At 37.7% G+C, this 22599-nt stretch overlaps 1 protein-coding gene across 1 annotated transcript in view; it reads right to left on the minus strand.

The window, feature by feature from the left end:
• ttyh2l (tweety homolog 2, like) overlaps positions 1–20516 on the minus strand; it is a 29508-nt gene extending 8992 nt beyond the window's left edge. Inside the window, exons 1-6 of the mRNA XM_079456815.1 lie at positions 20132–20516; positions 17121–17293; positions 11125–11236; positions 7474–7694; positions 2888–2983; positions 981–1053 (exon numbers count right to left, since the gene is read on the minus strand). Of these exons, the coding sequence (XP_079312941.1) occupies positions 981–1053; positions 2888–2983; positions 7474–7694; positions 11125–11236; positions 17121–17293; positions 20132–20260 (804 nt within the window). The 5' untranslated portion in view covers positions 20261–20516. The remainder of the gene's footprint in view (positions 1–980; positions 1054–2887; positions 2984–7473; positions 7695–11124; positions 11237–17120; positions 17294–20131) is intronic.
• Positions 20517–22599: the final 2083 nt, after the last annotated feature.

Raw genomic sequence — 22599 nt, forward strand, 5'->3', positions numbered from 1 at the left:
TACTTTAATGGCGCCCAGCTGCTGGAAAATTGCTGTTTTAATGGGATTATTTAAAGCGTATGTCATATAAAAAACACTTACAAACTGAAACAAATTTGCCAAAGGGTCCAAAAATTTGATAATTTGAATAAATTCAAAATGACAAAAGATGAATAATGAAACATTTCGAAAATCACGTACATTTGACCAATTATGTCCACTATTATATTTCATTTAATTTATTAACTATTAGTAACATAGTAAACACAACCATACACTATTTCATATCAACATTGGTGTTTGTGTGATTTGAGGGCAGATGTGTAGCAGTACGGTAAAGGTGGTCTTCTAAGACCTGGAAGACATTTAGTCATTTAGAAAGACGAATAAAAAGTGTTAAGTCTGACCTCAGGTAAGTGCATCACTAGATCTCATTTCACACTCCTCCTGAACAAAGCACTTAACTTCATATACGAACTTCAGACATAACAGAGCATCGACAAATAAGAGGTTTCTATCATTAAGCAGCATGAGACAAGAGAGAGACGAGACCGACTGTCTTGTTTATTCAGCGTTTCCTATACAATGCATTTACTTGGGCGGTCCGCCCAGGTATATTAATGTCTGCCAAAGCATATTGGCCGTCACGTTTTGTAATATTTTATTTATGTATCTGTGATTGATTAACTACGATAAACACACTAAGTGTGTGACGTCACCAGAGCCTCAAGTCTGTCAAAATCCAGCGGGAAACACTGTTATTCTATGTCTAACACACAGAGAACAGTGCTGTGTCCGATTTAATGGAGCAGGACTTGTGCAATGACCTTTGGAAACCACAAGACACATAAACCCAGTCACTAAACCCTGTTAATCTCCTAACAGATCCCACCCACTCCTCTCTGACATACAAACCACACTCACATTCTTGTGTTAAAATACAATCTAGCATCCAGGATGCGGGTGAATGTTGTTATTGAACATCGAATGCATTAACTCACCACAGCAGTAGAAGTACCCACTCCCAATGACGCCCAGCTCAAGATCAGGGTCAAAACCCCGAACACAATGATCCTGAAATAACAGACAGAGAATAACACAAAAGAGGAAGAGATGTAATGTAACACGTAGTGTCTGCTCACATCATTTCACACTTGACTGACTTGATGTTTTTTATAATCATGATCGCGTGTGCAAAGTTGTTTTCTTGTTTGCTATCTAAAATACATTTAGATTTTAGACTGTTTGGTCACTACGCATTTCTCAAATGATAGAAATAACAGGAAAATACTTTTGCGCAGTACTGTAGGTTTGTGTTTCATAGTTTTAGTAACATCATTGTAATTCTTTGGCGTTGAACTAATGCATAAGGTGCACTCAGACCGTTACCTGGTCTATACATACATTTCAGGATTATGCCCATAAAATACACACAATGTAAGCTGCCAAAACATCTGTGAAAGGGGATCATCTGAAAATCACTGTGTTCTATTTTTAACATCCTATACGTGTATGTGAACAAACGTTTGATGAACATTTTTAAATGAGCAAATGTCACAATAAACATCACAAAAACATCTGTTCAATGTATACAACCTTCTGCAGATGCTATGAAAGTAAATGGCAACACAAAAAAAACATGACATGATGTCAATAACATTTTATTGCTTGACCTCTCAACATATGAATCGTACTACTCGCGTAATACGCAAGTTCAGTTTATTCTTGGGTACCAGAGTGTACAATCTTTGTGTATTTACATATAGAAGGTGATTACATCTCAAATGTTTTATGATCAAAAAAGACCTCGTGTCTGTTGTAAATGTTTACAGATGTTTAATATCTTTTTTAAATTGAAATTGAATTTTCTATTTAGTTCAAAATATTGTGATACTATTAAATTGTGAACCCAGTATTGTGTATTGTCTTTAATTGTGAGCAAATTATTAGTCGCTAACCAAACGCAATAAAAACCCTTTCTTGAATCTAAGTAAAGTAAACATAAACCATACTAATGAAAGAAAAGAAAATGAAGACATAAACCATTTGAAACTGGCCAGTCGAGAGCACACCTATGATCACGTGACAATTTAAGGAAGCAGAAGGAGATGAATGGGGTAACGGCTCCCTGGTGGCCGAAAAAGGAGCCAATGTTTCCTGAAAAAGCCTCTCTCGTCTGCGGAAAGTCTTAAAAGCTCCAATAAAGCGGATTGAAAGCACGTAATAATTAGTTAAGGGTGCACACATGCTCGCACAGGCAGATGGATCAATACACATTAGCCAGATAAGTGGGGATAGAGCTGGAGGATCTAGATGAGGAAGAAGAATAAACAGAAAGAGAGATAGAGGCCTGTGAAATGATTAAGAGAGGAAAGAAAATGCAGGAGCTGACGGTGACTGGCTAACCACAGCGCTTGAAGCACTCAAGTCATTTCACAGAGGTCTGTGTATGTTACTTTATAGCGCATCCGGCTGGGATTTAAACCGGCAGGAATAAACAACTCCAAGATACAAACATGCTGCCTGCAACACTAACAATAAACAACCTGAGAATAACGTTGAATCGAGCAGAAATTCACTTGCAACCTTTTGCGCCAGATCACCTCTAGAGACTGAATCACATGACAAATGTGTATAAAGCTGAAACCGTTTTGTACAAATTTGGTACTGTTCTTAAAAGGAATTCCCATGAGTCTGTGCTGCATGGAAACGTTCTGCTGTGATCCTGAAGGCGCATTCATAACCCCACTTAAAGAGTCAAGTGTGGAAGCGGGGCCCGAACCCAAATATATACACGACCCCATATATATACTGCATTCTATCTGAGGGAAAATGGGTCACAAGATCTCATAGTTGAGAGTGAAGGCAACCCTCATACCAGGTGTTTTCACATAGTGTGAACACTTACCCTGCGAGCAGCAACCGAGACTGCCTTGCCAATCCCAGGCATGTTATAAGACAGATGAGCAGGTCCAAAATCAGCAGCAGAAGATACGCTAACCATCTGAAAGAAACAGGAGGAAAATAATATTCAGTTATTATAATAATATACAGATATTTGTTGGGTTGGGAATAGTTTGAATTTGAGCAATTCTGATTACAAATTTCAATACTTCTTATCGATTCCGATTCTTATCGATTCCCAGTTTCGATTCCACAGTTGAAGTAAAACATACAGATATCAATCCGCATATTGACTGGCTTACAAAAAATATATATTTATGAGCACCATTTTGTGTATATTTACATATACACATAGCACCCATGTTTTGTCTGATTTATTACAATTTGTATTACAATAGCTTAACAACATCATGGTTAAACTGTAGTTACTTTAATGAAACTATGGACAACTTGTGGTTCCTGAAACCACACTTGTGGTTTTATCAAAAGTTAACATGAATATAAAAATTTGCACATGAATTGATAAGAGGGATTCAAGTCGTATTGCGTTTGATTCCGATCCGATCCCCTCAATTGTGATTTTTCAACGGTTCAGACTTTCGATTCTCAACCCTAGATATTTGGTTCCAATATGTACTGGTTCCCAGATGTACACTCTAATAAACATAAAAGGTGCTTAAAGGTTCTTCACAGCGATGCCATACACTCTTAAAAATAAAGGTGCTTTACGATTCATGCCATAGAAGAATGCTTTCATAAAGAACCAACATTCAAAGGACCTTTTGGTTTCACAAAAGGTTCTCTGTGGTGAAAAAAGATTCTAAAAAGATGATAAAGAGATGTTTCTTTAAAGAACCTTTGACAGAATGGTTTTATGGCATCGCTGTGAAGAACCCTTTAAGCACCTTCATTTTGAGTGTGGAAGACAGAAAGATGGTAAAGGTTCATTATGGACCCATTTAGACCATACAGGTTTTTCGATGGCTTCGTGAAGTAGGTAATTATAAAAAATGAAATGGGGCTAAAACAATGTCATTGACACGACACGGTATTTCCATAAACACCATCAACAAAATCAATGACGGATTGTAGAATAAATGTTTGAAATGCGCCAAACCAAATTTGTTTATTTAAACACTAACGTCATGCAGACATGACAGAATTTTGTATTGTAATCAAAATCCAGAATAATCTGACTAGAATTTGTAAGTATTTTATGTATGTATTAATTGAAAAACATATGATTTAAAGACATGGTCCCACTCCAAAAGTAGATTGTGCCAAAACGTACAAATGATGTCAATGTCTTTTAATTTGTCATTTGACTAGAGAAAGCAGTCTTCCGTGCGCGAAATGTGAATCGCCCCTAATTCTGTTTTATGGCTGAATTAAAATCTTGACAAAGTCTTATTGATATTCTTGTTTTTGTTTGCCATAGAGAAATATGGTAGAGTATGTCTGTACAGTAACACATTATGAATTAAATAGGAATACTTAGTCAATGTTGTGTCCTTTTTTAATGCAAAACTCTTTGTTGTGGACTTGAACGGCAACTGATTTCCACTATACTGCATATGCAAGGCAATCCTGGTGGTTGCACGCCGTCAGCGGGTCTCTAAGTACGACTTTAAAGTGGGTGTTTTACAGCACTAACCTTTCCTCCATCAGCTGTTCTCTGTCAACATGCTTAATAATTCAAAAGGGCAAATTCACAGACATAAGTATTTCATGAGCTCCGGCCTACAACCCGCTCGAAAATCTGCAGATCTGACTTCCAATAAAGCAAAAATGATATCATGTACATTACACTGCATGGCAATGTTTTCAAACTCATGTTACTGTAGATCCGAGTGTTACAACCACAATGAAAAGCAAGTGTGGTTCTGTGTAATTGACAGATCGTCCGGTCTGCATTGGCATTGCAGTGGTTCCAGGACTGCATGGATCGGAGCACTATTGGAATGCCAGGCAAATGCAACCACAATCCTATCAGTAATCCTACACCACGATGACTTCAAAAAGTCCACACATCTCGAGGCAGAAAAGGGCGAAAGAGGGCAGGGGAGAGAGAGAGAAATATATGGAGACAAAGGTGTATGAGAAACAATGAGCTAGATGATTAGATTATTTTGTGAGTAATGATGGTAGAGAGGTTTGACCGTTGCTGCTCGAGAGCTTCCTTTGCCGCTTGAAACACTAGATGTCCATCGATACGTGCAGTGTAAGTTCATAACGCACTGCCCTAGAAATGGAAATGTAATCTTCTTGGAGGATATACAAATCAATTCAGAAAGACTAACATTATAAGGCATAAGCAGCCTATAGTCAAGAAAGCATCAAGTAGTATTACTGGTTAAGATCAACAGAAGTCGGTCAGAACTGCTAGTTTTATGTCGTAGTATCCAATTCATCACAAATAAGCAAACACATAAGAACTGCCTTGCTGGAATCTAACCCTCGTCTGTCAGAGATCTGCATCTTGAATGATTGAAATCTTAGAGTACGTTTACACGATGAAAAAACGGAAAACGATCTGCATTTACATGGATCTTGCGAAACGAGTAAAAACACTGTATTCTGCAAGCCCGGCCAGTGGAGGGTGATGTTGCGATATTAAGAAATCCGTACCCTTTTTTAAGCTAAAAGCGCTTTTATTACACTTTATAAATACATAAATAAATACTAATTATGTCTCCACCTGTTGTAGTGGTGCAGTAAATATACTTTTAGCTGGAAAAAATGACAATGGGAATGTCACGCAGCACAACCAAGCAGCATGGAGGCCGCCATTATAGTTTGGGGAATACTCGTGCATGCCAACAGCCTGAACGCTTAATATGCATGCGAATGACTTTATCGTTTTTTTGGAAAACGCCACCTTCAGAGTTTACACGGAAACGATCAAAAGTTTGTATTTTCAGTCCCCCTAAAGGTGGGTAACCAAACAGCACTGACCCCCATTGACTTCTATTGTACGGATACAAAACCAGGTGAACGGGGGCCACTTAACAACATTCTTCAAAGTATCTTCTTTTGTGTTCTGTGGAAGAAGGTCATACAGATTTGAAAGTAAATGATGACAGAAATTTCGTTTTTATATTCACTTTAAGATTTGAATCATTCAAGGTGCAGATCTCTGACAGAAAAGTGTGCGATCTTTCGGAGTGCGAAGTTAATTTATAAATTGTATTTTAGTTTGATTCTATGCAGTACTCCTTATTTTGCCGTGCTTTTGAATTTATATTTACATTTAGTAATTTAGCAGACGCTTTTATCCAAAGCGATTTACGAAGAGTTCAGGGAGCAATAAGCGATATGTCATAAAAGAGCAATAGTACGATAGGTACTAACACAAAGTTATTACTAGTTTACTAGTAATACTAGTTACTAGTAAACAAAACTACTTTCAACAAAAGCTAGACCACTACCTTTTGAGAGAAGAGAGAGGGTTAGTGTTTATTTTTAATTTTTTTCATTTGTCCATCATGTATTCACGGAAGAGGTGTGTTTTAAGTAATTTTTTGAAGGTTGTGAAAGATGTGGTTGACCGGACCGAGTTGGAACGAATGTTCCACCAGGAAGGAGTTGTGAAGGAGAATGAGCGGGAAATAGATTTAATTGCACTAAATGCATTACAAGAAATCAGAGAACTTTCAAGTCATTTGTTTAGTCTGTCACCCATGTTCCATTCTTAAAATTGTGAAGTTATTTAAAGGAACAGTTCACCCTAGAATTACATTCTTGCGGCCTTTTTAGAACAGTGATAATTTTGTTAACATTCATCAAACCTGACTAAATTAGCTCAAGATATGAACTGTTTTTGCTCAAAAATGTCACAAATTTTGTGTCATGAGATATGTATTAACCATGGACGTGTAACCTTGCATCCGTGTGGGGTTTTTTTTATGTTGAATATACTGCAAGCCAGAATTTCAATTATTATCACTTCAAAATGCCCAAATCGTGTTCACCTAGGACAGCATGAGGGAGGGTGAGTAAACTAGGGCAAACATGTCATTCTAAGGTTAACTGTTCCTTCAATGTAGTAAAAGACCAATATAATGCTGTGGCTGATGGATATTTGGATTTAACGTTTGTATTTAAAGGAATTGGTTATCTGTCATCATTTCTTCCTCTCATGTCGTTCAAAACCTGTATATGACTCTTTCGTCTGTGGAAGATATTTTGAGAAAATGTCTGGTTTTGTGTCCATACAATGAAAGTCAATGGGCTCCAATTTTGTTTGGTTACCGCCATTCTTCAAAATTTCTTATTTTGTGTTCTGCAGAAGAAAGAAGGTCTCAGTTTAAAATGGCACTAGGTAAGTAAATAATTATGAAATTTTCATTTTTGGGTGAACTATTCCTTTAAGATTGTTTTGGATTTACAGGCTGCTAACCAAGCACGTAACCCCCAATAAGGGTTCTTCCAGTTCCTTCAGTTTTCTCTCATTTACAGCAACTAAATTGTGTAATACTACACACATCTTTAACCCACATCAACAGCTGGGCCTTATTTTGACCTCTCACCTTGTGTCGTAGCCAAACCTTTCAAGTACCTGCAAAATAATGAACCAAGCGTGCTCCTCACCTGTAGTACTCTATGAACGCAGTTTGCTCCGAGATGGCAGCCAAATCCACTTGCACCTTGCTGGTGTCTGGCATGGCCAGAAGCTGCTGGATGATGTTGTTGGACATCTGCTGCAGGAAGCGCAAGCTTTGAGTATAATCTCCTCGCGGAGAGAAGATCTCATCCAATCTCTCCAGGTGTTCCTTCAGACCAACCCGCATATTATTCAGAGAGTTACCCACCTGAGAGCGAAGAAAAAGTGCAGATCACCATTGGCAACATAACGGAAGCGATTTGGCATATAAACCGTACATAAATGGACATGTGCGGGGTAGAAAGTGGCGAGTGCCTCAAAAAGTAAAAACTTTATGCAAGTGAGAGGCGTAAATGCAAGTGGCAGCCAAACAAGCTGGACTTCAATTTGCAGTTTGGAGGCTTTCATTGTGGCTAAGCTGTGTCTGGCTAAACAAAATTGACCATGTACTGTTTGCATACATTTGGAAAATAAAGATGAAACTTGAAATCGTACAAAAGACGACCCCGCTTGCTGGTAAAGAGGCAAACCTCGCAAGTGTGGTGATGATGTGAGAGTTGCGTGTTAGACAGAGTGAGAACGTTTCTTCACCTTATTTCACAGTAAACAATTAAAAATAAAGCTGGCGCTGAAGAGAAAGCTATTTTAGAAACAACGTATTTCTGGATCCTCCCACACAGACATTACACACAACTGTCAATCACAATTAGAGTCGGACTTCTTCTCAAAATGGAAATCTCTATGGAGTTTCAAAATAATATTTACACGTTTATGTTTGTGTTGTTATTTATAAAATAGCTTTTAATGTAGGTGGTATGTTCTTTTTTTCCATTGCCTCTGTATTTTTTCATTTTAGTTAATATTTTTATTTTATTCAGTTATGTATATAATTTTGTTTATTCATTGCTCATTTATTTTGGGCGAAAGGGATAATGGAAACTGTTGTTGTATCACCATGCTTTGGACTAATAATGTTCAATAAATATATTACAAATAAAATGTATAAAATACATATACAGTATATTATAATATATATATATGTGACCTAAACAACCTTGTCAAGAGCATCACTAATTTAATAAATGTTAACATGTGTTAAGAAATGAAAAGAACAAAAAAAAGATAAATAGTTTTTCAGAATGTACTATTTACAGGTACAGTATGTGTTGAGGTCAAATGGTCATTTTTGTTTTATTCTGGGAACTACTAACAATATTTCTCCCACATTTCAAATAAAATATTGTTTATGTTTATATTTATTTGCAGAAAATGAATGCTGGAGTAACGGTTGAAAATAACATAAAAGATGCTCTGTATGTCCACAGTACAAATGCTGATTAAATGAAAAGTCTCTTATTTTTTTGCGGCTGTATAAAACATTATGAACTTGGGTACACGGATGCGCTTTACATCTGCCTGTCGATATGTTTGGTTGAGCTTCTCCTCCCCTTCTTGTAGCAGGCATTGTGGGATTTCTCCTTTTTGCCTTTTGGCAATAATTCAATTAAAAACCTTGTTTGGCTTCAGTGAAATGAAATATGTAGTACTGTTAGAATAAAGCATTATCGTCTAGCCCTGTAAGTCATCATTTCAGGACTGTGAAACAGTATTTAAGATTCATAAAGCAGATTCACCGTCTCTGTGGATATAGCATGGGAAGTCTGAACTCTACACCATTTTATTCACAGTTACAAGCTATTTTCTGGCACATAACCATTGGCAGGATCAACAGTAGCCTTTTAAAAATCTTGGTATCTCCACAAATCACTTTAACACGAAGTCTCGATTTTAAAGAAACCTTCACTAAAGCTAAAATTGGATTTATTCAGGTTCGCTGGAGCCAAGGCTGTAATTGTGTTTATTCAGGATGCTGTCATTTTATTTAAAAAGTGTGCTCTGGAGAGATTTTGCGATATGAACGCCCAACCGGGATGCAATGCATTATGGGCCAGCGTGCCAAAGAAATATTGGCATACAGTATAGTAAGAGCGACAGTAGAGATTTCGGAAGAGTAGTATTAGCGAAACAACAAATTTTTACTGCATTGCCAGCTGGTAATGGACATTACAGGCTACGTAAGGAAAACTTTCTGCCAGCCAGTCATCCTGCCAGCAAAATGCTCTTTTTAGCAAACTCAACCCGCCAGATGCTAAATTACAGAGCGCTCATAGCCAAGTCATGCGGCAAGAAACCAAATTTGGTTTGGTTGTGGGTTGTGTTAAATATAACAAAGTGGTAAATTAAGAAGGACTGCCCAATACCAAGTACACCCAAAGACTATATAATGCTTTTGTGACATCAAAACACAAAAACAAAATACGTTTGCTATTCTTTTATTTAACACTGACATTTACCAATCTGAAAAGTAAATCTGGATAAAACCAGTGAATTTGTTGTTAAGGTCCCATTCCCTGCGATCGCATATTCAACCTTTAGTTAGTGTGTAATGTTGCTGTTAGAGCATAAACAATACCAGCAAAATGATAAAGCTCAAAATTCAGTGCCAAGCGAGATATTGTCTTTAATATAATTCATTTTTCAAGGACTACAGAGAACGGCTGGAATCGGACTACAGCCATCTACTTCCCGGGTACATGATGTCACTATTCCGAGAGCTTTTAATAACCTCCGCCCAAAGGAATAGGCCAAAAAAGGGGCGGGGCCTTCCTTAGAGAAGAGGAAGAGCCGCTGGAGTAGTGTTTTGTTATCAGAGATTGACGCCAAAGTAGGAAAACAATTTGTGATCTCTAACAAAGATTGACGGAAACTCTTACTCTACATTGAAGGATAGTTCACCCCAAAATAAATCTGTCATCCTTTATTCACTCTCATGTCATTCTAAAAATGTATGACTTTCTTTTGTAGAACACAAACTAAGATATTTTGAAGAATGCCGGTAAGCAAACACCATTCTTCCCCATTGGCTTCCATTGTATGGACACATTTCTCTAAATACCTTCGTGTTTCACGGAAGAAAGAGTCACATACTGTACAGGTTATGAACGAAATGAGGGTAAATAAATTATGAAAGAACATTTTCTATTGGGGAACTATCACTTAAAACTTACATTAAAACAAACCATAAAAAAATATGTGGGCAAAAATACCTATATTTTACTATATGTGCTAACAAAGATATAAATTTTAACAAAATGCGTAACTGCCCGGAGGCGTATAGCAAAGATGGCCGCTGAGTGGCTTCCCTTAACGGACTTTAGTACTACTCAATGAATTTGAGCAACAGTCAGTGCAGGCCCACTCATTCTGACAGCCCCAATTTACAGAAACAACATTTTTAATCCCTATAATGCAGATGGATTTTTAATCCTAGACTTCTCTGGATTTTTCTTGCCTTCACACATCATATGGCTGCATTTGCATCTGGAGATGTTTCTAGAGCCTGAAACTCCTCAAAACTGTAAGTCAAAATGGAGACAGGCACGATATGGCCACAACTCTCTTTTGCAGAAGCGTGCGTGTGTTACTGTTAAATCCCTGCGGCTGTGAAATGTCCCCGAGGCTCCATCATTTACACAGGCACTTTTCTGATTGACTTTAATCATGACCTTCTTCGGCATATTAGAAATGAGACGACATGATGGGTGAACCGGTGCAGGTGGAGGATGTTAAACTCTTACCATACTGCCAATGCCATCCAGCGTATGATTGGCGTTAGAAATTGAGTAAGTTAACTGGTAGACTCCATCATTGGTTTCACTGTTTCCATAGAAACCCACACCCACGGCTGAACTGTAAGAAACACAAATGCTTGTATTATAATCACAGCTTCACATCAGTGGAAATCTTTCATTTTGTTTCAAACAGACCAGTGTAGTAAAGCAGTTTGTTGAGGATTTGAGGGATTTAAAGGTAAAGCGCATCGTTTTTATTCAACTCAGGAGTTTTCCTATTTTCCTGTAGAGGGTGTGTTTTGGAAGCACACATTGTTTATAAAATGTAAGAATGCACTTTACGTCGCGTTGGATAAAAGCGTCATCCAAATGCATAAATGCCCTTATCAAAATGAGGAATCAACGTTTTCTTGATATCTTGAAATAGGGATGTCACAATATACTTGTATTGACAATAACTGTGACATTAATGACAGTGATCGTTGATATTGTTTTAATACTACATGTGATAATATCATGAATAATTCAGCGTAAGCATCTCGTAGTTAAGATGCAAACAGAGAGGGGGTGATTTTGACATTTCATTTATTTTAACATTGTACCTTTAGAGGCACAATGAATACCTAAACTATATAAACATATTTTAAGTATAATGAATTGGCCAAAAGGAGCGTAAAATAAAATGAAAGACAAATTCGACTGACATCATTATTTATGTAAATTTCAATAGATATCGCAATAATAAATTTAAATACACCCATGGAAAAAAGGTAGAGACCACACGACATTTTCTTTTTAAAAATACAGAATTGTGAGCTTTTCCTACATACATAGAAAAATATTAATTCTTCATTCAAATCTGATATTTTGACATACTATGAAATAAAAGTTGAGAAATAAAACGTTCCTAAACAGTCAATCTTTTAGTTAAATGTTAATAGTGTTGTTAGAGCAAGATTCACCATTACTACAACGATTTGAATTACCAATATAAACAACAAATTTATTAAATCAAATTTTTATTAAAACTCCAAAAAGACCTTTGGTGTGTGTATATTTAAGATAAAAAACAACGACCAGAGTGATTCAAACCCACCCGACTGTTAGCACCATTGCACCGATGAGCTCTTACTTGGTTTCACAGGAAAAGTGAGCTCACCAGCAGGCGTTCGGCCGTGTAATTCATCACTTTGACTGATTCGGTCTCGTGATCGCTTCAACTGTGAAACCTGAGTAAATATTTCAAACCGAGCCCCAGAATGTTAGTCGACCTAATTAGACCGCTGCGCTGGGTCATAACAGCCCGGTCAAGCATTAGGGGCCGTTCAGTCCATCCCCTTCACCTCCCCCCAGTCCTGGAGCCAATACATGAGACACTGTGTCTGGCCGTGTGATAATATCTCCGGTCATTTTCCTTGAAAGTGCTCATTTCGCAGGCTGACAAAAGCAAGAACAAAGAGAAATGTGAGCACACGGCACTTTGTGTGTGAGAAAGCTGCTTTGATTGCTATATCGGTATGACTGATGGGCCGCTTCGACGGTTCATATCAAATAATTATTTTTTGTTGTGACTGAGACGCGTGTTAGTGACCATATTTCCAGATGAATGCTTTTAGAAGAGATCACATCCCTCTGTGTCCTGGCAGAAACCTGTTTTCTGTCTGTCACATGACTGATGAAGCCATTGTGAGAATGGGATCAAATCATGTGTTTTCATGTGTTCAACACTGTTTAGATGCTAAGCTACATTACACGATCGGCGAATCGGCGACAGTGTTAATATCGGCATTAAAAAACCCATGCCAGTCAACAAAGATCACTGTATATACTCGCTAACTGTTGTCAATTGCCAACAAGGCACTTTTAAGACAAAAGAATGGAATCTTCATGAAGACCAAATTCACACGTACGTTACTCATATTTCTAAAAGCCCACGGTCACGGTGTTCAACCACACACTCACAACCACAGGAAAACACCCACACACACTCACAGACAATGTGCTGCATTTGTTGTTAGGTTTCACACAGTTATGAGCAAAAATCTGTCTAAAAATGATCCTAAAGTAAACACAGGCAACCTTTAGTATAGGCTACTTGAGAACAATAAGGAAAGAGCGGACGGCACATGCCATCCTGCAATACAGCGACACCTCAACAGGATGCATGTGTGTCTTAGGGGGGTCAGAGAATCCAGTTTCTGATTTCCCTCCAAGCAAGGATTCAGGCTCTCTGCTTAAATCATAATAACAACTCCCAGCAGTGTTCTTACGCCCATTATGGGGTGTGTGTGCTAGCCCGGCTCTCACCTTGCATCCGCCCAGCCGCTGAAACCAAAGCTCATCTTGTTACATCTCACTCAAACCCTACAGATCTCCATTCATTTGAGTGGCAAAACCAAATAAGAAGGAAGTGATTGAACAAAAGCTGTCTGTGATATAAGACAGTAATAAGTAATGCAGGATACTGAAAGCCAGATTAAACCTGCAAGATTTCAAACACTTCTTGAAGATCCCTCCAGAGTGAATCATGTTTATATGTCAGTGTTTCATACTAATATATATACTGCACGTAACAGTAAAAGTCTCGTGGACTTATAAATTGCTTCAGTAAACACTTAGATGCTCCAGCTAAGCACTGATAGGATACTGCAGGATAAAGTGCCATTTCAATGACTAATTCGCCCTAATGCGGCTGATAACAGTCACATTATCTCTCTAAGCTGCAACCTCAGATGCCATTTTGCAGGATATGAATTAGTCGGTCAGTTCCCGCTAAAAGGATCCGCTGTGACTGGATCTTCACCCTTCAGCCATTTACACTGAAGGAAGGTTTCAAATCAAACACAGCTTTTATTTTTTTAAATATACAAACCTGTAGGCGACTGAAAATCGATGCCAAAATCATGCATCGTAAAGTGACAGGGTTGCCAGATCTTCACAGATAAAAAATAAGCAAATAAAGACAAGACGAAAGCAAGCCTTAAAATGCTAAATATATATATATATATATATTATAAAACCAATAAAATTCTCACAATCTGCAACAAATCACTTATTAAGACAAGCATAAAAGGACTTATTATGAACAAACATGGCAACAGAGCAAAAGAGCGCTGTGTGATGCAGCCTTCCGGACAAAAACACAACACAGCGCGTATCAGTGGTTTAGTTAATACTGATGGACAAAACAAACCTTTAGCGAAAAATATGTCGCTATGGTTGGTTACCAGTTAGTCAACAATCAGAAATGCTGGAGTGTGTACTATGTGTGGCTAAAGTTATTCGCTAAGCAGTGGGTGGTGCTAGAGAAGTAGTTATTAATATTCTTCCGTGTTCAACCTATCAAGATGTACATTCCAGGACCGGGTGTTCGCTGGGCCTGGTGTCAATAAAAGTTTTAATTTCAGGAACAAGGACGACTTCAGTTCTGACACTTACAGGATGTTTGTTTTAATACAATGAGCTTTATACAACAAATGTTTAGTTATAATCAAATTAGTTCATATAACCCGATGCACTGTGGTTCAGAACGAGAAAACCGAGCAGACCTTTCAGTTCTGATCATCATATATTAAACATGTAACTGGAAAACTGTTGAAAATGATTATATTTTACCGTGTAGGATGGGGTGAATCAATGTTAACAATACATTGCTAAATAAAAGAACTAGGTCTTGAACACTTGGATTCAAACAAGACAAAACTATTTTTATCAAGTATAATACCAGTTTTAAACTGGTAATCACCAGTAAAACTACATTGACTGGATAAAACTGTTATGGTTCTGTTTTTTAAATCAAAATGGTCAAATGAAATATAATCACATTAAAGAGACCCCTTGATGCTAATAAATGTTTAATGAGAATCACATGGACCACATGACAAAACATGAAATGTTCGTAGTTAACCATTCAGTTATGGTCTTATTACTCAGTAACATGTAATATGCTTTTTCTGATGAGAGATACAGTAGATCATTTCTGTTTTTCAAATAATAAGGTGACAAATACATAACACCTTCAAGCAAAACTGTAACCATTGTAGGCAATGAAGTAGATATTTTCACAATAAAAAGACCACGTTTACCTGACACATGATTTCTCTTAATGTTTATCAGCAGCAACAGAGAAAAGGATCTTAGAAAAATGATCAGTAATTAAACAGCATACTGATGTTTAAAGTAACAATAAGTTACTTATTACTTATTTAATAACAACTAAGGACTTATTATGCAGTATCTGCAGTATCAATAATGAATACGAAAGTCAGAAATTGAGAATAAAACTGAATCTTTATAGAAGCTGGTTATCACTTTAGGGTCAGGTGTGAAGGGATAAGCAGGACTTTATGCTAAGCAGCATCACGCTACAGCACTTAGCATGACAAATGACCTTCTGTCCACGACTGGAATGTTAACTCAATCCGGACTCTAAACTTTCATGACTGTCACAAGTTTAATCTGAAACCTATGCAAATTGAATTTAGCACTGGCATAAAAGCATTTGTCTTCTATTATTGGTTTAATAAATAGCAAACAGTGTTAGCATTGTGCTTACCCTCCAATGCTCTAGAGGGAAACTGACCTCAGGGTCTTGAGCCCCCCAAGAGCATTGATTTAGATATTTCTCAGGGCATGAACTGAACTTTAGGTGAAGACAAAGATATCTGATGTCTACACTGGACACGCCGCGATGCGACAAGAAATATAATCCACACTGGATGTAGCGCAATAGAACAAGCCGTGTTCAAACTTTGTTACTAATAACAAATAACTTTAGTAGCCAATACAATAAACTATTGTAAAAACTTCCACGGAAACTTTATTTAGTTTATGATAAATATATGTGAATATAAATACATATACCCTATAATTCCTGAAGCTCAAACAGTACATCATGGGTCCCAGCAACAAATGATCATGGTATTGATTCCAGAAAAATAACTTGATTAAACCTTATGCAATGGATTTATCATGTTTAGTTGCATTGGATAAAAATGCCAAATAAAAACATTAAAACTATCATATAAACCCATTATATTACCCATTCTGGCACAGTTTTGCTTAAACAAGAAAGTCCCCAATGCACTAAAATGATCAACACCAGACACCAGGCATAACAGTTCCTGATGTGGTTTTGATCGCCTGTTCGTTTTAATTAAATACACTGAACAACAACACGTGCCGTGACAGGTGCTGGCTTGCAGCCCAGGAATGAATTTCTGCAACATATCGGCTCAGAGAGAGAACAGAGGTGGAGGAGGATTAATTCTCTCGATTTCCATCCTACTTCCTGCAAATCAGTGCTGAAAGCAGAGGTTCATGCTCTGACATCCTCCTCCGTTTGTGAGATCAGAGGAGTGAGGGTAAGGTCTGGCTTAAATACTATAAATATCTCCTCCTTAACTGGTGTCTCGTTCATTTACCCACAGCTAAAAACCAAATCCAATCCAAATGCAATATTATCCCTGCCTGGCACAATGCACTGACATACTAAATTAAAGGTGAAAGGTTAAAGAAATGTCATTCTGTATCCTAAAACGACTCTTTGCAACTCAACCGCAAACAGCGTTATTCATAAATAGGGCTAAGTCAAAGGGTTGATTACCATGAAATGTGTGTGTAAATGGCATGATATTGTGTCTAGACCAGTGATTCTCTGGGGGCCCTAAGATGGATCCAGGGGGGGCACAGGATTTTTAACATTTCATGAAATATCGACATTTATCAAAGATTGTATTCAATCAAACATCAACCAAAAGAATGTATGCTCCAGTATTGTATTACTGAATAAGTATTTGGTTTACTTAAAATTATAAGTCTTTATCGGGGGTGCATTATACACAAAGGGGGCATTTCAATGAAAACGTTTGAGAACCACAAAGTGTTTGCATTTACTAAGGCATTGTTATTCACAAATGGCAAACTATGAATGAAATCAGTCACCACGTGGAGAGCAGCACGCGCCTCGGTTTGACACAAAACAAAGACGTGACTTTACTCACCATATGACCAGGCCGGTGATAACAGCGGCCCATGTGACACAGCAGGTGTCGGGTCTCTTGACCTCCTCATCCTCTTTCCTCTGACATCGGAACAGGCATGTCAGATACACCGAGAGCACCAGCAGACTCAGGCCAAGACCAATGGCGGAAACACAGGCCAGGAAGATCAAAGACTGCAGAGTGAAACAAACACATGGTCAAATGAAAGTTGTTAAGGATTGATTTACCTGTCGTCGCTGATGTCATTACGATACGAAAATTGTAAGAAATTGTAAATGGGGCTGCACCTGAATGTCACACACACAGAACTTTGTGATGCTATTTTTGAAGACTGAGGGAGTTTTAAGTATGTAGAAGAACAGAGGAACGGAGGAGTGTGATTAGGCGTCTTGATGTTGTGCCTCGAACAGTTCACGAGAGCTGTGGGTGGATAAATGGTACAATGGTTTTTATGATGGGCGAGCTGAGGCCCCATGCACGTAGCCATGGTAACCCACATGCACTAAGGCTAAAGAGAAACATCATGTGATAAGAGTAAAGCACGACAGCCCTGTGGTCTTGTGATCCAGCAGGAGGACGGAAGAAAGCTGGATATCAGAAGGTTGAGAAAACACCATCACTGGATTCTGCTCTTCACGATGATAACCCAAAATATAATGTATCAACATTTATTCATTCTAACGTCACGCTAAAGGGGCCAACACTGTGGTTACATCAGCTGAAAACTGAAAACAGTGTGCTAAAGGGAATTTGATTTGACACATTAAATGAATCGCATTGGTCTTGGGAAATCCTGAGTGAATTTTCGAAAATCCCTAAGAGTGGCGTGTAATTGTTTTAACTGCGCTTGCTGGTCTAGACTAACAAAAAAACATCACTTGAAGGATTTATACGCAAATGCAAACAGTTTAGATTTGTTATAATATTTAAAGCCATGTATCGTTGCTGTCCAAATTTGCTGTTTTCCAGGAAATGTACGGTAAAAAGCTCAAACTTAAAAATGATTAAATGCTGTGTCGAGAAAGAACCAATAACTTGATTCTGCAATGATGCAGTAACCTCTGAGCATGTTGCCCTGTTTACTTTATTATTAAGTTAGCACTTATTTTCAGCATCATCAATTGGATTAATGACCAGCAAGCGTATGGTTGTGTATTAAACGCTGCAGGTGATCATTACCCACAATGCAATTGTTTGATCTCTAAAATTGTCCCATTGTTGTCACAGGATGTTTAACAGAAGAGGCCAATAAATGTGAACCACAACATTAAACTTAACTTCCTGCCAGCGATTGTAAACATATGAAAAAATTCGGAAGGGCAAACGATGAATTACATATGTCCCACAGGCCAGAGGTTAACCTGTGACTCCTAATCCCCAGCAGTATGTGATGTGCTTGCATACCCTGTTGTGTAGTGTGGTCTGTGGTGGCACCAGTGATGACGTCACACTTAACACTGAATAATTACCATATTATTTTTACTGTAGAATTATAAACCACCAATATTGAACGACCGTTTGAATGTTAATGTCACTGTTTCAACATGACAAACTATTTAATAACTACTAATGATTAATCCTATTTTCAATGACATTTTCCCACGTGACAATGTTTATTCCAAACCTGTGTGGTCACATACTAAAGGAAAAACTGATGTCAAAGAAGCAATTGCGAGAGGAAATTTTAACCCAGATAAAGCATGTTGTTCCATAAGCTGGGTTGCAACGCCATTGATTTCTTCAAGTGAACCAGAGAAATATGACCTTGAACGAGGCATGTAATATCCTTTTTCTCAATAAAAAACACCAGCCGGAGTATCGACTCAATCGATGCGGAAAATGTTTCTCTGGAGACAATATCTCCAGCTAAAGTACAAATCACTGTCAGGGGAACAAGAGTTTCTTTGATAGAGATGCGAGTCGTCTGTTTGTGAACCTATGACCATGTTTGAGCGATTTCATGTCTGGTTTATTTCGTACCATTCGGTTATGGGCACAACTACGTCGCCAGAGAGAATGTACTTAAACACGATCATCCTCTGTATATGAGAACGTAAAGCATCAATAGAGTTTAAAAACATGATAACTGCAGATTAAGGTCCGTTTATACATATACAAACATTCATAGATTTAAAAGACCAAGATGTTTAGTGTGCACATTAAAGTGGACTTCAGTTCTGCAGTTCTTTCCTTACATTTAAAAGCATTATGTACAATAGAGGGTTCATGATATAAACTACACGACACACTCTTCAGCCCCTCTGAGACAATATGACGGTTTAAACACATAGCCTACTGTGTTCATGAACAGGCTTTGGGTGTCCCAGCTTTTGAACATCAGAAAAAAATGAACACACAAAACAATAGCATAAACATCAAACGTGTCTTTGTTTGGCAAGAAATATGTATCAAGAAAAATGGCACCATATTAAAAGATATACTATATTTTACAATATACCTGATTCTTGCCTTCAGGTGTTTTATTGTGCTTCCTTTAACCAAACTACAAGTACAATATTGATATTGCAACCGAGCGTGCATTTGTGTAGTTTCGCCGGTGACAGAACACAAATAAACAAACAAAACTCTCACATCTGTTACAATATTGTATAGGATGTCCCCCTCATTCTTTAAGTCTACTCTGCAAAAAATGACTTTCTTAGTCATTTTGTCTTGTTTTCCAGTAAAAATGTCTAAACATTCTTGAACTTGAACTGACCTAATAAAATAAGTTTTATTTTTAGTCAAAAAATATAAAATGTCACTCAATTTGTGCTTAAAACAAGCAAAAAAATTTTCTTGAATTGAATGACTAAGTTTTTTTTTTACCCCAATAGCAGATTATTTTTATTGTTTTAAGCACAAATACCCTGACATGTCATATCATAATTACTTATTTTCTTAGGTCATTTAGCTCATCAGGAAAATGCATCTTGATTCAAGAATCTGTAGACAGTTTTACCGAAAAAAGAGATTTATGTAAGAAAGTCATGTGTGTTAAAGCCCCTCACCTGCTGATAGTTGCCGTCCTCCGGTTTAAAGTCGCTATCAACCGACTGGAAACGCAGGTTAACATGCGGGAAATTGTGCAGCCAGTAGGTCCACCACGGGGCAATGTAGTCCTGTCGCGCTAGGGCCATCCCGGAGGAGATACCCGATAACCGCTGATCCAAACACCCGAGAACCGGAGCCCGACCGCCCCGTTAATCCGCTCTCACTCTTCACTTTACAACAGCAAACACACTGAAGGATGATGAACACAGGATGACCGGACAGGGAAACACCGCACGGAAGTATTTCCACTGACTTCTTGCGCGTAAAGGGACGCATAACACAAGAGTTGTGAATGTAACTCCATGCAGAGCGAGCATCTGTGAGCTCAAACCTCACGGACTCGACTGGTATGACGCCTGCGCAGCGCTGCGCAGCGCAACACAAACGCGCACCCGACCTGACCCGAGCGCGACACGCGTTGTTTTTTACTTACTTTATTACTTAGTTGCGTCGTTCCTAGATTTGACTGCATCAAGTTAAGCGTCTGGTACAGCTTGTCGAAGCTCGGAGTCTAGGCTAGTGTTGACTGTCCGCGGGTGTCTTGTATAGAAAAATATATAATGTTAGGATTATTGAAAAAAAACCCTGTTCTTTCAAAAGATTGGGGAAACCTTACACATTTCACAGATGTAAGAATGCATATCATTCAAACATTCAATACCTGATTTAAGACACGTTGTTTCATACATTGTGCTTCTGGATTATTTTGCATATAAGAGATTATAGATCAGAGCAAGTAGGCTACACTGATTTCCTGCAGTCGCTCTGCTTTCTCAGTTTCGCTCACGTTTGACATCTAGTGGACAAAAAAAATGCACATCATATGAAAACAGCTCCAGTCCATGAGTTTATAACCTAAAAGTATATATTTTCTCTCTCATTATTTGCTTACCCCCATAAAATACCAGATGTACACTGTATGACTGTATTCTTCAGTTGACAACAAGTCATTTTTTCCCCAAATACTGATCACCTCATACATATAGGGCTTTTTTTAGCTTCACCATTTAGGCGACTCACGTGTACACAAATATTGAATATTGGTATTAAAATTGTTTTTATGTTCATCTGAAGAAAATAAGTCATATACATTTTCATTTTTGGGTGAACTGTTTCTTTGAACCTTTCCTATCATGGTGATGACTATTTTGTGTTTTTTTTTTAAATAATTTGTTTGATGTATACATGGCCAGTTTGATCCATTACTACCCATAATTCTGAAAAAGGTAGTTTCCCATTAAAACACCACTTAGTGCTTTTTCAGTCATAGTTCTCATCTTATATGTGTTTACATGTTATCTTGTTGTAAACGTCTATAATTAAAGAGTTCATTTCCAAAAGCGTACTTTTATTCATTTTCATAAAACATGTTTTTTTGTGCATTCGAATTTGCAAATGGGCTGTTCAATTCAATTCTATAAATAGCCCTATATCTTTTTATTATCATACGTTATGAATATGCACTAACGTCCCATACTTTTACTTTGATCTGAAATAGACCTACGCTGAAAAGTCTGTTTAAAGTTCAACAGAATAATTTACACGTATGTTAATCATACTTTTTATTAGTCGATCATATACGTGATTGTGTACCAAGAGGTGGCAGTAGCACATAACAAGTCAAAGAGAAAAAGAGAACAGTGGAAAACAACAGAAAGATCAACACCCAATGGGTTGTGGGATATTACTATTTAGAAACGTTCATAAAATGACAGTCTGTGTTCATGTGTGTACCTGTCATGAATCACTGGAGTGAAATGTAAACGTGTGCTGTCACTGCATGAATTTAATGAATGCAACTGTGTGAAATGTGACGCGTTTTCAGCTGGTGAATCATGTTTAACCGAACATTATTTTTATATTATGTTTGAGGCTATATAATTCCAGTCGCTCTGTAGTTATTTTTCTAACACATGTTAGATTGATTTTAATAACAGTACTTATTTGGCTGCAAGCACCATCCTCATAACACGTCATCGAAAAAATATGAATCAGACCCAGCTAAATAAACAGCTTAATCCAGCCTTTGGTTATTTTCTGTACTAAGCCGTTCACTCGGTCCGATCAGACCGGTGTCTGCTGGTTTTCCAAGAGGTTTCAAATTATATATATATGTGAAACAAGAGATACCTCAAACCTGGGTTTGTTATATTCCGTATGCCAAATAAGTATTAGGTTTGTGACATGCCTTCAGATCTCATCTGTGTCATGTTTTCTTTCACATTTCCTCCATGTGTGGACTAGTCCGAGATCGTGAACATAATTGATTCCAAGTAAGAGTCCCAAGACAAATCTGCATAATAAACTTTCCCATAAAGTTTGTATCTGAACTTCACCATTACGCAGAAAACAACCTCCTTCCATCACCTGCCGTTATTACACATTAATCCTCATATTCCTCTGCCAGATGGTTTGCTTTTGATGT

The sequence above is a fragment of the Barbatula barbatula genome (assembly GCF_947034865.1).
Source record: "Barbatula barbatula genome assembly, chromosome: 5".
Classification (NCBI taxonomy): domain Eukaryota; kingdom Metazoa; phylum Chordata; class Actinopteri; order Cypriniformes; family Nemacheilidae; genus Barbatula; species Barbatula barbatula.